Source organism: Lontra canadensis, unplaced genomic scaffold, assembly GCF_010015895.1.
Source record: "Lontra canadensis isolate GAN:19392208 unplaced genomic scaffold, GSC_riverotter_1.0 scaffold24, whole genome shotgun sequence".
In the NCBI taxonomy this organism is placed as follows: Eukaryota; Metazoa; Chordata; class Mammalia; order Carnivora; family Mustelidae; genus Lontra; species Lontra canadensis.
This window is the reverse complement of record NW_022631018.1, coordinates 15698945-15714278: the sequence shown is the minus strand read 5'-3', so window position 1 is coordinate 15714278 and position 15334 is coordinate 15698945. Positions and strand designations below refer to the sequence as shown.

At 45.2% G+C, this 15334-nt stretch overlaps 1 protein-coding gene across 1 annotated transcript in view; it reads right to left on the bottom strand.

Moving 5' to 3' along the window:
• PLD5 (phospholipase D family member 5) overlaps positions 1 to 14717 on the bottom strand; it is a 375019-nt gene extending 360302 nt beyond the window's left edge. The window contains exon 1 of the mRNA XM_032862919.1: positions 14448 to 14717. Coding sequence (XP_032718810.1) covers positions 14448 to 14636 — 189 coding nt within the window. The 5' untranslated portion in view covers positions 14637 to 14717. The remainder of the gene's footprint in view (positions 1 to 14447) is intronic.
• Between the last annotated feature and the right edge of the window lie 617 nt (positions 14718 to 15334).

Here is a 15334-nt window from a genome sequence, read left to right as displayed (position 1 = left end):
CAACATCCATTCATGATAAAAACTCTGAACACACTGGGCATAGGAAGAATGATTCTCAACACAATAAAAGCTATAAATGGCAAGAGGACAGCTAACATCATACTCAATGTGAAAGCTGAAAGTTCTCCCTCTGAGGTCAGGAAGAAAGAAGATAAAGATGCCCACTCTCACCACTTTTATTCAACACAGCACTGGAAGTCCTAACAAGAGTAGTTAGGGAAGAAAAATAAATAAAAGACATTCAAATCAAAAACAAAGAAATAAAACAGTCTCTCTTTGCAGATAACATGATATGATACAGAGAAAATCCCAAAGAAACCACCAAAAAACTGCTAGGTCTAATCAGCAAATATAGTAAATTAGAAGGATACAAAGTCAATGTGCAAAAATCAGTTCCATATCTATACACTAAAATCAAGCTATCAGAGAAGTTTAGAAAAAAAATCCCATTTGCAATAGCATGAAAAAGAACAAAATGCTCAGGAGAAAATTTAACCAAAGAAATGAAACATTTGTATACTGAACACTACAAGACACTGATGAAAGAAACTGCAGAAGACACAAATAAACGGAAAGACATTCCAGGCTCATAGATTGGAAGAATAATATTGTTACAATGCCCATATTACCAAAAGCAATCAATAGATTCGATACAATTACTATTAAAATTCCAGTGATTATTTTTCACAGAAATAGAAAATATAATCCTAAAATGTGTATGAAACTAGAGGACCCTGAATAGCCAAAACACTCTTAAAAAAGAAGAAAAAAGTTGGAGGCATCATGCTTCCCGATTTCAAGCTAAATCACAAAGATTCAGTAATCAAAACAATATACTATTGTCATAAAAACAGACACAGAGACTAGTGGAACAAAAGAGAGACCCTAAAAATTAAACCCACACAAAAATGGTCAACTAATTTGCAATAAAGGAGTGAAGAATATATGGTGGGGAAAGGACAGTCCTTACAATAAACAGTGTTGGGAGAACTGGAGAGCCATGGGCAAAAGATTTAGACTGAATCTCTATCTCACACCATACCACCAAAATCAAAAGGTTTGAATTTAAGAGCTGAAACCAAGCTCTTAGAAGAATACATAGAAGACAATCCTTTGACATCCGTCTTGGCAATGACTTCTTGGATTTGACACCAAAAGCAAATGCAACAGAAACAATAATAAACAAGCAGACAATATCAAAATAAAAAGCTTCTGCACAGCAAAGGAAGCCATCAAGATTGAAAAGGTAACCTACCATATGGGAGAAAATATTTGCAAATCACATATCTGATAAGAGGTTAATACTCTAAATATATAAAGAACACATACAACTCAACAGCAAAAAAGAAAAAGAAAAAAAAAATCCAACTAAATGGCCAACAGATATGTGAAAAGTTGTCCAACATCACAAATCATCAGGGAAATGTAAATCAAAACCATAACTGTGATATCACCTCACACCTTTGAGAATGGATATCATCAAAAAGAAAGAGATAACGTGTTAGCAAGGATGTAGATGAAACGAAACTTCTGTGCACCAGTGGTAGGGATGTAAATCAGTGTAGCACTGTGTAAAACAGTACAGAAGTTCCTCAAAAAATTAAAAATAGAACTATCATACCCAGCAATCCCACTTCAGAGTATATACCCAAAGGAAATGAAAACAGGATATCAAAGAGATCTCTGCCTTCCCATGTTCACTACACAATTATTCGCAAGAGCCAAGATGTCGAAATCACCTAAGTTTCTATCAATGCATGAATAAACAAGATGTGATGAGAAAAAAGGAAATCATGCCATTTGTAAACACATGGATGGACCTAGAAGGCATTATACTAAGTGAAAAAGCCAGACAGAGAATGACAAATACTTTATATGTGAAATCTAAAAAAAAGAAGAGAAAAGAAAAGAAAAAAAAGAAAAAGAGTCTAACTCATTGTAACAGGGAGCAAAAAAGTGGTCTCCTGCCAGGGTTGGGGGTCGGGGGCAAACAGGGAGAGGTTGGTAAAACAGTACAAACTTTCATCAATAAGAATAAGGTCTGAGCATCTTAGGTATGACAAGGTGACTACAGCTGATAACATTGTTACGAAATTAAAACTTGCCAAGACAGTAGAACTTAAATGTTCTCACACAGAGAGAGAAAGATAAATATGTGAGGCACTGGATGTTTTCATTAACTTGATGGTGGAAATCCTTTCACAATGTATGTATATCAAATTAGCATAATGTTCACTTTAAGTATCTTACAATTTAATAGTCAATTATACCTCGGTAAAGCTTAAAAAAAAAAAAAAAAAACCGTCAAGGTGATGAAAAACGAGGAAAGCCTGAGATGCTGTCACAGACCAGAGGCTGACTAAGGACACATGACAACTAAATGCAATGGGTTATCTTGGACTGTGTCCTGGAACACAAAAATTCTATCAAAAATTCTACTGAAGTCTAGAGTTTGGAATTTAAGATTGAGGGAAAACTGAAACTGGGCGAGACATGCATCATAGGAAATGCCTTTATTATATCTTTGTAACTCTTCCACAAATCCAGAGTTATTCCAAAATGAAAGTTTATTTAAAAAAAAAAAGATGTATTAGAAATCATATAGGACGGGCTTCGAGCAATGTGTGTACGTGTCATGGATTAAAGCAGGAAGATAGCAGAAAATGAGAAGAAGTTTGGAAACCATACAAGTCAGGAAGTCAGAGCAGAGATTCTTAACGATCAAGAGTGGTGGGTGTTTTGGGGCGTTTTGGCAGTTTTGACACATTCCTTGCTGCCGAGTGTCCTACAGTCGCTGCTCAAGATAGATCAGGCAAAGGCTAAATAATGAACCAGAGGATTTCAGCAAGGCAGCAGGTCAGACCAAAGTACTTGGAGAAAATTCAAAAGTTAATGTTCTCCTCTTGACTCATTAAAACTAAGTTCCATAGAAATGAAAACCAAAACAAAATTCATCGTAAACAAGAGGATTACACATTGAAAGAGGTCAATAAAGTGAATGGAAAACCACCATTTTCCAGTCTTAAAAGAAGTCAATGGAGCTTCAACCTGTGGATGGGGTAGAGGGAGACTCGTCTATTGGCTTCTCCGTCTTACCTCAAGTCAGTTTTCATTGACTTCTCATTGCATTTCGAGTCTGTTCTACTTATCTGGCAAGTAGCATATGCCACCACATTCCTTCAATACCTGTGCAGATCCTGCCTCCCTAAGCACATATTCATTCATTCATTCATTCATTCACTCATTCCTCTCTTTCAATAGTCAAGTCAATAAATACTAGATGTCCATCAAGCACTGTGTTGGGCATTAAGGGTGTGTTATCATGAATAAGACACCCATATTGTCCTCAAACTTTTCATTGAAGGCAAAAAATAGACAATCAGTAATTAAAAAAAAATAGCATGTTCAGTGCTATAAACAGACACCTACTCACAATGCCTGCATCCATGAGGGGCACCTAATAAGGACTCGGGTTTAGAGGTGACTGTTTTTGAGTTCCTTTTTTTTTTCTTTTTTAAAGATTGATTGATTGATTGATTTGGGAGAGGAGCAGGGAGGGGCAGAGGGAGAGAATCTTCAAGCAGACTCTAAGCTGAGTACGGAGCCCCACACAGGCTTGATCCCACAACCCATGAGATCGTGGTCCGAGCCAAAACCAAGAGTTGGACGCTGGGGGCACCTGGGTGGCTCAGTCAGTTGAGCGTCCGACTCTTGATTTCAGCTCAGGCTGTGGTCTCAGGGTTGCGGGATGGAGCCCCACGTCAGGCTCTGCCCTCAGGGTGGAATCTGCTTCTCCCTTTCCTTCCGTTCCCACTCCACAGCTCTCTGTCTCTATCTTCTCCCTCTCTCTCAAATAAATAAATAAAATCTTAAAAAAAAAAAAAGAGTTGGACACTTAACCGACTGAGCCACCTAGGCGTTCCTGAATTGAGCTCTGGAGGGCTAAACCAGAAGTAATCTGAGGTCAAAGGTCCAATCATGCGTGTTTGAACCTTCCCAAGCCTGGGGCTCAGTTCCTCGCAGACAGCAGAACTGCAATGTCTGTGAATTATGCTCATAAGAATACTGATAATATGGATCAAGATCATAACAAGAAATTAGGCCAAGATACAATGATGAACAGGGCAGAATTCCAAGTCTCAAGGAGTTTTTGGAATTTTCCTTGCTCATCCCTGTACCCACCGCGCCCACCGTGCCAATCTTAATTACGGGGACATCCCTGGCATTCAACAAAGTTTTGCTGAATGGATGAGCTTGCCCGGGCTCCTCACATTCAACCAAGCACCAAGTCCCAGCCAACCCCTATTTCACAACACTTCCTGCATCTTCCCCTCAATTTTTCTGCTTCTACCACATTCTTTCGTTACTTCCCACCTCTACCGCCAGGAGAGACTGACGCCGGTTTCCCCAGTTGCAGGCCATCGTTCCTCAACAGGGCAGGTTTCCTGAAATGTGGGCTTGCTGCATTCAAACATCTTCCCTTTGCTTGCAGAATGAAGCCCGACCTCTTCAGGACCCAAGAAGCCAGTCCCAGCGAGGTGATAAGTACAAGTCAGCCACGTGAACACAACAGTGACAGAGGGCATCACGGCCCAAGGTCCGTGGACTAGAGAATAGAACAGGAGAAGCGAGTCTGAGAAGGAACAGCCAGAAATAAGCAATAAGCAAGGGGAAGGGCACTGTATACGTTTTACTTTTTAAAATATAACCTATCATGGAACTAATGATATACATGAGGTGTATAAATCTTCAGGGTATAGTTTTTGGTTTTTTAAAGATTTTATTTATTGATTTGACAGAGAGAACAAGCAGGGGGAGAGGTAGGCAGAGGAAGAAGCAGGCTCCCCACTGATCAAGGAGCTCGATGTGGGGCTTGATCCCAGGACCCTAGGATCATGACCTAAGCCAAAAGCAACTGCTTAACAAACTGAGCCACCCAGGCATCCTCAGCGTATAGTTCAGTAACTGTTACTTTGTAACCATATCCTAAAAAAAGAGACAGAACACTATTAGCCCCAGGCCAAGAGCCTCCCTAGTTCCCATCTTACCTGCAAAGGTAATCACTATACTCATCACTTAGCTTTGCCTGTTTTTTTCACATAAACAGGAACAGTCTCTGACTTCCTTCACTTATTACTATGTCTGAAAGAGTCATCTACATTATCCCACATACAGGTATACAGTCCCTAGTAGAAGTTCTGAGAGTTACAGTTGCTCCTCATTTGAATCAACACTTGTTATTATCTGTCATTTTAATTTCAGCCATTCTTGTGGCTATATAGTAAAGTATCATTTTAACTGTTTACTTCCTTGAGGACTGATGCCGTCAAGCACCTTATACATTCGATGGCTTGGCTATGTTCCTGTGAAGTTCTTGTTTAAATGTCTTGCTCACTTATGGGGGCTGTCCACTGCTATTGATTTGTAGATGCTTTTTATATATTCTGGACACAAACTCCTTGTCAGAGTGTGTGTTGGAAATATATCCTGTTTTGTGACTTGCCTTTTTATTCTCTTAATGGAATCTTTTACTGTCAAAATTATTTAATTTTACTCTGGTCCAGTTTATTAATAAACACTAGATTGGAACTATTAAAATTGCTTAAGAATGTTTTTCTCTAGTCCAAGTTGATGAAGATATTTTTTATTATATTATTTTCTAGAAGCCTCATTGTTTCCATTTCTAAATTAGATTTATAACCTACATTAAACTGATTTTTGTGTATGGCATTAAAGAGAAGTCAAGATCCATTTTTCATTCTGATGTACAACTGACCAAGAACCATTTTTTAAAAGACCATCTTTTTCCCACTACGCTTCTGTGCCCACCACTTTTGTCATATATCAAGTACCTGTCAATAACAAAGTATATACACAGGTCTCTTTCTGCATTCTCTATTCTGTCAACTGATCTTCTTGTTTATCCCTGCACCAGTACCACATTGCTTGGATTAATCTAGTTTATAATAAGTTTTAATATATAGAAACATTCTTCTAACTTCATTCTTCTTCATCAAGATTATGCAGGCTATTCTTGGTCATTGGTATTTTCACATAATTTTTAGCATCATTTCCAACAGATTTACACACACAAACTTGCTGGGATTTAACTGAATTGTATCTGCACTCTGGCTCTGGCACAGTCCATGGAGAATTAAAAAGAGATCTTCCGTGTTTCCTTAAGTAGCTGTTATTTGTATGCTAATGTAAATGGTAAAGATCTTTAGTTTTGCATTGGACTAACTTTTTTCTAATTTGATTTTGCATATTGACCTTGTAGGGAGTGGCTGTAATAAATCCAGGGACATTATTAATTCATTAGGTATATCAGTGGTGTATTTGGGTTTCAAACGTTCATACGCAAGTCAACTGCTAAGAATGACATTTTATTTCCTCCTTTTCAATCCTTATATATTCCTTTTTCTTGCTTTCTTGCATTGGCTAAAACCTCCTGTACAATGCTGAGTATAAGTCATGATAAGTGGATATCTCCATTCTACTTACAATCTGTGCAAATAATTTTTCAACATCTCACCATTAACTGTGAGGTTTTTTTCCTTAAAGCCTGTATCAGAACAATAAAATTTCTTTTTATGTCCACTTTGTTGAGAATTTTGTCACACTCAGGTATAGAATTTTATCAAATGCTTTTTCTTCATCTGTTGGAATAATCACTTGGGTTTACTCTATCATTCTTTTAATGTGATAAATTACATCAATTGATTTTCAAGTTTTGTAGCAACTTTGCATTACTGAAATAAACGAGTTTGTTATAATACATCATCATTTTATGTGACATTACCTATTTTTAACAGTATTTTATCCTTGTCTAACCAAGTCCTTCAAAGGCAGTGTTCTCGTGCTACTTTGTATTTTCCAGCGTTATTCATAACACTGTGATCATGTGATAACTGTATTTATAAAGCCGTGAACATCTTGAGGGAGGGACTCTGCTCTAAGTCTTTGTATATCCTCCACCACTTGGAACATAGTACATGTTGTATAAATGCTTGTCACATGAAAGTCCTCGGAATCTCCTAAAGTAAGTGTCTTCCACATAAAAGGTGCCTGCGAGGTATGCCTCAGTGGCACAGCTGATTAAGCATCAGACTCTTGGTTTCTGCTCAGGTCATGATCTCAGGGTCCTGAGACACAGCCCCAACTGGGCCCAAGTCTGCTTAAGATTTTCTTTCTTGGGGTGCCTGGGTGGCTCAGTGGGTTAAGCCTCTGCCTTCAGCTCAGGTCATGATCCCAGGGTCCTGGGATTGAGCCCCCACGTTGGGCTCTCTGCTCAGCGGGGAGCCTGTTTCCTCCTCTCTCTGCCTGCCTCTCTGCCTACTTGTGATTCTGTCAAATAAATAAATAAAATCTTAAAAAAAAAAAAAAAAATTTTCTTTTGTCCTCTGCCCCTGCCCTCATCCCGCACACGTGCTCTCTCTCTTTCTCAAATAAATAAATAAAATCTTTAAAAAAAAAAAAAAGTCACCTGCAGTAAGAACCTATCACTGAGTCCCGGCCTCCCAAGCTAACTCCTTCTGGTGTTGCTGGATCAGACCTATGAACTTAAGGGCAGGAGCACAATCCTACGTAAGTCAGAGAAGGAGCAGAGTCACAAGGCTCCCTGTCTGCTTTAGGGAATGAAGAACCATATTTATCAGCCAATGGCCATGACATCCGGTCCCACAGTACCAGGTCAGGCAGTTGGACTTGGGCCCACTTCACGTGTTAGACAGCAGTGAGATTTTACGAGGTGATTAATTCTACCTAGGAAAGGTGCCGTGTTCTTTATTGTTTTTTCCCCCATAAGCTCTGCTTAAAGGCTTGATCTGTGATTTTAGAAATTGGGCTCATGTTTTTCTGTTTGTGAGAAAAATAAAAATGGTTTTTTTTTGTTTGTTTGTTTTTTTTTTTTGGTTAAAAAAAAAAAAAGTCTATCTCTGAACAGTCCCATTTTGGCATTTCAACTGTTCCTAAACGTTCATTGTTGTATTCTAAGCTCTTGCAATACAATCCGTGTGGGTGTGAATCTTAAGACAATTTAGTAACTTCACAGTCTGCAGTATATGCACCCGGAGCACCATTCCTGGGCGGATATCTTAGCAACGAGCCTACCTTTGCCTGATCATGCCCCGTTATCAGTCGATTCATATAAACACATCGCAAAAGCTCCCTCACATTTCTTGATCTTTGGAACTAAAATAGAAGAACTGAAATCTGTGACACAGATTAAAACCCGAGACAGACGCAGAAGTCTGCCAAGAGAGGTAAAAACTTCTAGAGAAACTGGCCAGAAATTGGTATATGGCTATTATTCGGAAGAAGGGAGGAAACAGAAACCTTAAGTCCAATCGTCTTGAGCTTCTCCAATTAAATGTATCACATGTGATAGTTCATAGCCGAAGACAACCTCACAATAAGTCAGTGAGACACCCCACAGAGTTCAAAGAATCAAAGGTTCTTCAATATAAACTGAAATGTCAACCCGCAGTGAGCGAAGTCCATTAGTGGAATTAATATTTGCTACCTGGGTAATGCACACAACATGAGGTCCATTAGACACACTGCAGAGACATCTAAATTTCTATTCCTTGACAGATGACAGAATCCCGCCTCAGGCGGGGCTTTGTCTGTCCCATCTCAAATCACAGGAAATCATCCTGGTAAATGTTCTTAAACACGCGCCAAACTAAAATCATCCTGTAACACAGAGATTGAACAATAATACGTAAAGCTAGGAAAGAATCTTTTCCATTTGTTCATTTGATTTTTAATGGAACACCTTAAAGATTCATTCCCTTAGGTTGAACTGTCTTTGGCGCTTCACTGATCTGCTCTGTGGGGCATAAATGAGACTTTCACAAATTTGTTCTGTGGGACACAAATGGCATTACGTAATACAAGCCTACACCATAGTGAGCAGGTCTGCTCCAATCCATTATTATTTGCTCATCATGTGAATAATTTATTCCAGGAGGCAAGTGCACTCTGGGTGTTTATTTACTACTCAGCGGTAACATACAATGCATTTAAGCAGGTGCATAGTCACGCTTAGAGGAGACAAGTTTTTTTAAGGGACGCACTCACCTAAACCAAGCAAGACATTAAGGTTCTCTACAAGTATGAACATTAAGGATTCTATCTTCTACTCTTTACAAATTCTCTCCTCTGCTTTCTCTTCCCATCTTAAACAGACTTTCTGAGCCATTATGCAGATAAATCAAATACTGCTCCATTCAATTCCACCAGCACTGAGCTGGGATGGAAAACAGGGGTTGGGGACGGGGCAAGGAGCCCATCTCAGCTAGCAGAGCCTGCAGAGTGGGAACAAGAAGCGACAGCCTCTGAATGGCCGGGGAGGGCACAATCGGGGTCCCAGAGAACAGACTAGAAGCCAGGCAGATGCAGCATGACATGCCTGGGATAGTGAGCTGCCCTTGCCAGCCAAAGGACCCACATACTCTGGGTCCAGGCCTACATCGCAGGCAGGCTGATCTCAAATACGACATCCGAAGCTCTCTGGGGGGAGTGTAAGGGCTCAGCCAGAGCACTAGCTAATATCTAAGAAACAACTGCATCTCTAGGTACCGCGAGTAGAACACGTAACAAAGCCACACACGGTGCTAAGTGCTTTATGTGTTGTGGTCACGCTGAGAAGCTGGTCACGGGTGTCCTCTTTCCCCTTCTTCTGGGTCTCTGTCAGGTCCCCCTTCCACACCTCCTCAGAAGCAAGCCTTGGCCTCGAAACTGATTTTGGTCAATAAATAGGAGCCAAATGGATGTTTCCCTTCTGGGTGGAAACACTGAGAGACTTGACATGATTTACCATCTTCCCTTTAGCTGCCTTGACAACACGCTTCGGGATGGAGCTTCCGGCAGGCCGGGCAACTCCCCGAAGGAAACCCCCGCTGCTGTAGACTGCGTGGTTGTGTTCATACAAACGTCATACATTGGAACCTCATCCCCCCTGCAGGCTGGCATTTGCAGGTGGGCTCTCTAGGAGGTGATTAGGTCATGAAGCTGGAATCCTCATGAAGAGGAGAGTAGCCTTATTACAGAATCTCCAGAGAGCTCCCTCCCCCTTTCTACCCTGAGAGGGAGAGCAAAAAGAGCCATCTAGGAAACAGGAAGCACCCCTCGCTAGCCCCTGCATGGGCGGGAGCCTTGATCTTGGACTTCATCCGAGATCTCCGGAGTGGTGAGAAAGCCCTGTTGGGTGTTTACAAGACCCTCAATCTCCGGGATTTGGTTACAGCAGTCTGAACGGACTGAGAACCTGCACCCCGCACAGATGAAATGTGGGAGGGGAAATACTATTTTGCAGTGTGGCGCCCCCAACGTTGTCAAGGGCTGTGCGTCTCTGCGACGGACCGAAGGACAGTCCTCTGGATCATCCCAGCAAGCCTGTGTCTCCTTTAAGGAGGAATATGAAGGTGCCTCCTGGTGACTCTGAGTCCTTTGCCTGAGATCACAGAATTAATAAGAGATGGTGGCCTGTCTCACCAGAGCCCCACTCTTAACCACACTTAGACAAGAGCTAGCTGAGTAAGCACAAGGGAAAATAAGGCCTTCCCTAGCTCCGTAAGTGGCATCAGGAAACTTCTACACACACGACTGGCATAAAACCAAGCAACTGAGCAGAGTAGCTTCAACAACTCTCTTACTTTGTACCAAAAAAAAAAAAAAAAAAAAGCAACCAGGGCATAATGTCACCATGAACCGTGAGACCAGCATAACTGATGCTACAGTCTCCTGTGGGATGACAGTTAAATCGTATTACGTGGTTCCTCTTAACGTGACCCAGCCCCAGGGAGGGCTGACAGAACAGGGGTGGGTCAGGGGGTTGAAGGAAGGGCCCCCTGCTCTTCTTGCTTTGCTAGACCATAATGTTTCACTTTTACGTTACACGGTAAGTAACAGGATCTTACAGAATATAAGACGTCCATTGTTTCCTGAACCTTCCAAACCGAGACTTCCACTGTTTATCGTCCACAGCCATGGGCACAGTGAGGCAGAATAAGAAGGAAAGGTTTCTAAGAACCAAGAGCACTATTTGTAGCTAATGAGAAGACAGTCTGCCCATGGCCAGCAATTTTACTTTTTCCTGAAATTTCCAAGTGGAAATTCAAAGAGTTCAAAGTGCCGAATTCACGATACCAAACCTTTGTAGCTTCTCATAAGGACTTAAGGACGTGAGAATTCCCTTGTGTGGATTTATTTCTTAATGGGCATTCATCTTAAGTACTGACCAACAAGTGACAGGAAAGATTCAAAGATGGGCTCTGACCTATCCTTGACCAATTCTTGTCACTTTCACTTGTCCGGCCCGGGGATCAGTTCTGTAGCCTTTAAACCAGAGGAGAGATAAATTATCGTCACTTTTAGCTAAGTGGGTGGAAGTATATTCCTTCGCTGTCACTTTACATCGTGTTATTGACTCTCAGACTGAGCAATGCCTCTGAAGTCTGGACAGAGTCCACACGCCGCCACATTTCATTCCAGGGAATTCCGTTATTGCGATGACTGAGTATGTGTGTCATCTGAAGCCGTAACTTACTTATGCCCTTAATTCTAGATTGGTTTTTTAAAAACCGGCAAAAGAACGTAGGCCGTTTGCATGCATATGATCTCCATCATAATTACTCTTTTTTTTTTTTAAGATTTTATTTATTTATTTGACCCAGAGAGATCACAAGTAGGCAGAGAGGCAGGCAGAGAGAGAGAGGGAAGCAGTCTCCCTGCTGAGCAGAGAGCCCGATGCGGGAATCGATCCCAGGACCCTGAGATCATGACCTGAGCCGAAGGCAGCGGCTTAACCCACTGAGCCACCCAGGCGTCCCAATTACTCATTTTTTTAACCTAATAAAAAATGGTGGCCCTCCATTTGATTAGACAGATCAAAGGGATTTTTTTCAACTACCCTATATCACCTTTGAATTTCATATGACACTCATCACTCATTCTAATCTCTGTGGTGCCACATAGGTTCAGCACGCCATGTATAATAAAGTCAACATCCCGTTTTCAGCTTTGCATGGCAAAAATATACTAGGTTCCATGTGTTACAGGTTTTTAAATTTCAACTATCTAACCAGAAATTCACATCAAACTACCTGAAATGTGGTGTACCCCAACATCTGATATCTATTATAAATACCCCAAGCGGGGCGCCTGGGTGGCTCAGTGGGTTAAAGCCTCTGCCTTCAGCTCAGGTCATGATCCCAGGGTCCTGGGATCGAGCCCCGCATCGGGCTCTCTGCTCCGCGGAGAGCCTGCTTCCTCCTCTCTCTCTCTGCCTGCCTCTCTGCCTACTTGTGATCTCTGTCTGTCAAATAAATAAAATCTTTAAAAATAAATAAATAAATAAATACCCCAAGCTTGACTTCAGATAAAATTTATATTTTTATGCTCACTTAATTTTTTCATTGTACTTTCAGAAATACTATTTTTCCTTTAAAACATAGATGCTCCAAAGGAGCAAGAGAATGTCTCAAAAAATTTCACTGGAAGCAAAATGCCCCCTTTCTAACTGAAAGCAGATACAGAGAAAACCATGAGAAGCAGAGTACCTGTCTCATGAAATGTATTTGAGAGAGCAAACAAAAATGCTGTGTTGATTTAAATAACAAATGAGGTGACTTTCTTTCTTTCTTTCTTTTTTTTTAATGCAATGCTCTGTTTAGTAGCATCTGAATGAAGAAGAAAGCATGAGACCTCAGGTGCCTCTAAACAAGCAGACTTTCCTTAGGCTGAGCATCCAACACTCTCCCAGAACCGTGAGGCTGCCATGGCCCACCCCAGCAGGCCTTGAAACTCAGTGGAAACGTGAAAGTGAGGACGCATTGAAGTCAAAGCTGTGCAGTGTCTGGGACTTGGGGAGACCTAGAAAAGGGTGCACTACTGGTTTCCACTTGGAGAAGAAAAGCAACAGAGCAGCCAAAAGCCTGAGATGCAAATGAACACATATTCAGGGAAAGGGAAAGGGAGATTATTCTCCCACTGCTCTAAGACCCGACCAGTTTCCCTGGTACTGACATCAGACAAGGCTTCTAGAGCCAAACTCCAGGAAGATGCTCTTGAAACTATTAACCACCAGTCCCCTATGCTAATTCCGGAACTTGCATTTTTAAGTGGATTCTGCTGCCTTTCAGACAACTTGTTCTCCTAGAATCAGCTACTTCCATGGTGATAAGGATCTGAGACATCCTTCTGATACCCGGAAATGGTTCTCTGCACCCAAGACAGCTTTCAAGGGACTTAATCAGGCCCTCAGAGAAATGGCACAGACCTTCCTTTCAGACTGTGGGAGAAACACTCCTTTGCACGCTGCTTCTTGGGAAGCTTGATGTTGCTGCAAAACCCAGGGGAGGAGGAGAAGCGCTTGGGGGGGAAGGGGGCGGTGGCGGTGCAGATGTGAGTGAGGTCGGTGGGGCGGCAGAAGATGTGTGAGTTTACGAAGTTCTCCTTCTTATCTTTCTGTCATAATTGGAGATGTGACCCAAATGCAAGGAAACCTCCACATTCCATTAACGGCCTCGATTTGGATTATGCAGCTCCGCGGGAAGAAACAGCATCCTCTCCCTGCCTAGCTGGGCTGCACTCCTGAGATAATTCTCTTAGTTTCATTTTAACATCTGGTTTAAGAAGAGGCTGACGGGTCAGGGTGGAAACTGGGGATCCACTAAACGTCTCTTTAGAGGGACTTTCCCCTTCCAGAACGGCGAGCCCCAGGGGCTCAGCTCTGGCGCCTGGGACGCTGCCCGCGAGGCGCGCGCTCTGCGGAGCGGAGGTCCCGGCTCGCCAGCTCCCACCCTGCCGGGCGGCGGTTCCCACGGAGCAGGGCGGGCCGCTCGCCTTTCTCCTCCTCGCAACGCGCACAGCTCTCCCTAGCTGGGCTCAAGCAAGGATCGCCAGCTGCTCATCCCGGAGCACGGGCTGCAGAAAACTCTCCCGGCTCGTGCGCGGACCCAGGCGGAGTCGCCCGCGGCGGCTCCCGCGCGGACTCGCTAGAGGGTAGTTTCTGGACGAAGTAACACAGCCCCAAGGACCGTCTGGCCCCTCTAGAGCGCACCACCGTGCGACGCCACGTTCCTCGGAGCCCCGCTGGGGCAGTTCCCCTTCTCGTTCACCCCGCAGAGGCGCGCCGGGAACGCGGTGCCCAAGAACCCTGAAAAAAGCCCGTGGGGGAGGTCGAGGTGCGCGGGGCGGGGCGGGGGGGGCAGGCAGTGCCAGGAAAGGCACCTCCCCTCCCCTCTCCTCCCCGCAGCCCGGTCCTTCCCGGCAAGAAAGTGCAGAACAGAGGCCCCGGGCGGAAGGAGGACGCGGCCGCCCCGTCCCCGAGTCGCGCCACCTGCCGGGTCCCCCGCGCCCGGCCCCGCCGCCCCGCGCGCGCTCCGGCCACCTCCGGGGCAGGTGCCGGGCCGAGGCCCCGGGGAGCGCGCCGCTCTTACGTGCTCCAGCTTGTCTTTCCTCCGGAGCCAGACGCTGGCGCTGTAGTCCTGCTGCTTGACGCTGCTGTAGAAGTTCGCGCCCACGCGGGTCAGGCTCGGCGAGGGCTCCTTGGGGCGGCTTTTGAGCCTCATCTGCTCGAAGCCCTCGTGGGGGGAGGCCGAGAGCCACTCGTGCTGCCGGATCTCCATCCTGACATGACCAGGCGGCGGCCGGCGCGCAGCGGGCTGGAGGGCGCGCGGGAGGCCGGGCCGGGGCTGGAGGAGGAGCGAGCGGGCGCGGGGGGCGCGGGGAGCCGAGCGCGCTGCCGGGCGGGAGGAGCGCGGCGGGCGGAGGGAGGGGGTGGGGGAGGTGGGAGAAAGGGGCGGGGGCGAGAGGGACGCAGGGAGCGAGGGAGGGAGGGGAGCGGGGTCGGGGGAGGCCCGAGCCCCGGGTGCAATTCGCGGTGGCCGCGACGCCCCCGCCGGCTGCGGTCGGAGCGGGGCGCCCCGCACGCCGGCTCCTTGCGGCAGCGGCTGGGACTGGGCCGGCCCGGGGCGGCGGCGGCGCGGGTGGGGTGCGGGTGGGAGGGGCCGCGGCCCGCAGCCAGCCGGAGCCCGCAGGTTGGTGCAGTGAGGAGCCGCGCCGCCCGCCGCGGGGCCGAGGGCTGCTAGCCCGCCGGCGCCCCTCCCGCCGCGGCGCGCCGGCCCCTCCTCGCGGGGCTGCACCTCTCCGGCTCGCGTCGGTACTGGAAAGCGAGCAGCCGCTGGAGGGGGAGCGCGGTCTCCGCGCCTTCTCCCTGCCGCTGGCCCGGCGCGGGGCTGGATCCCCGGAGGGACTCTCGACACCACCTCTGCCCTTCCCCCACCCGCCCCCTGCGGGCCCAGATGAGCGGACCGTGCCTTGCCCC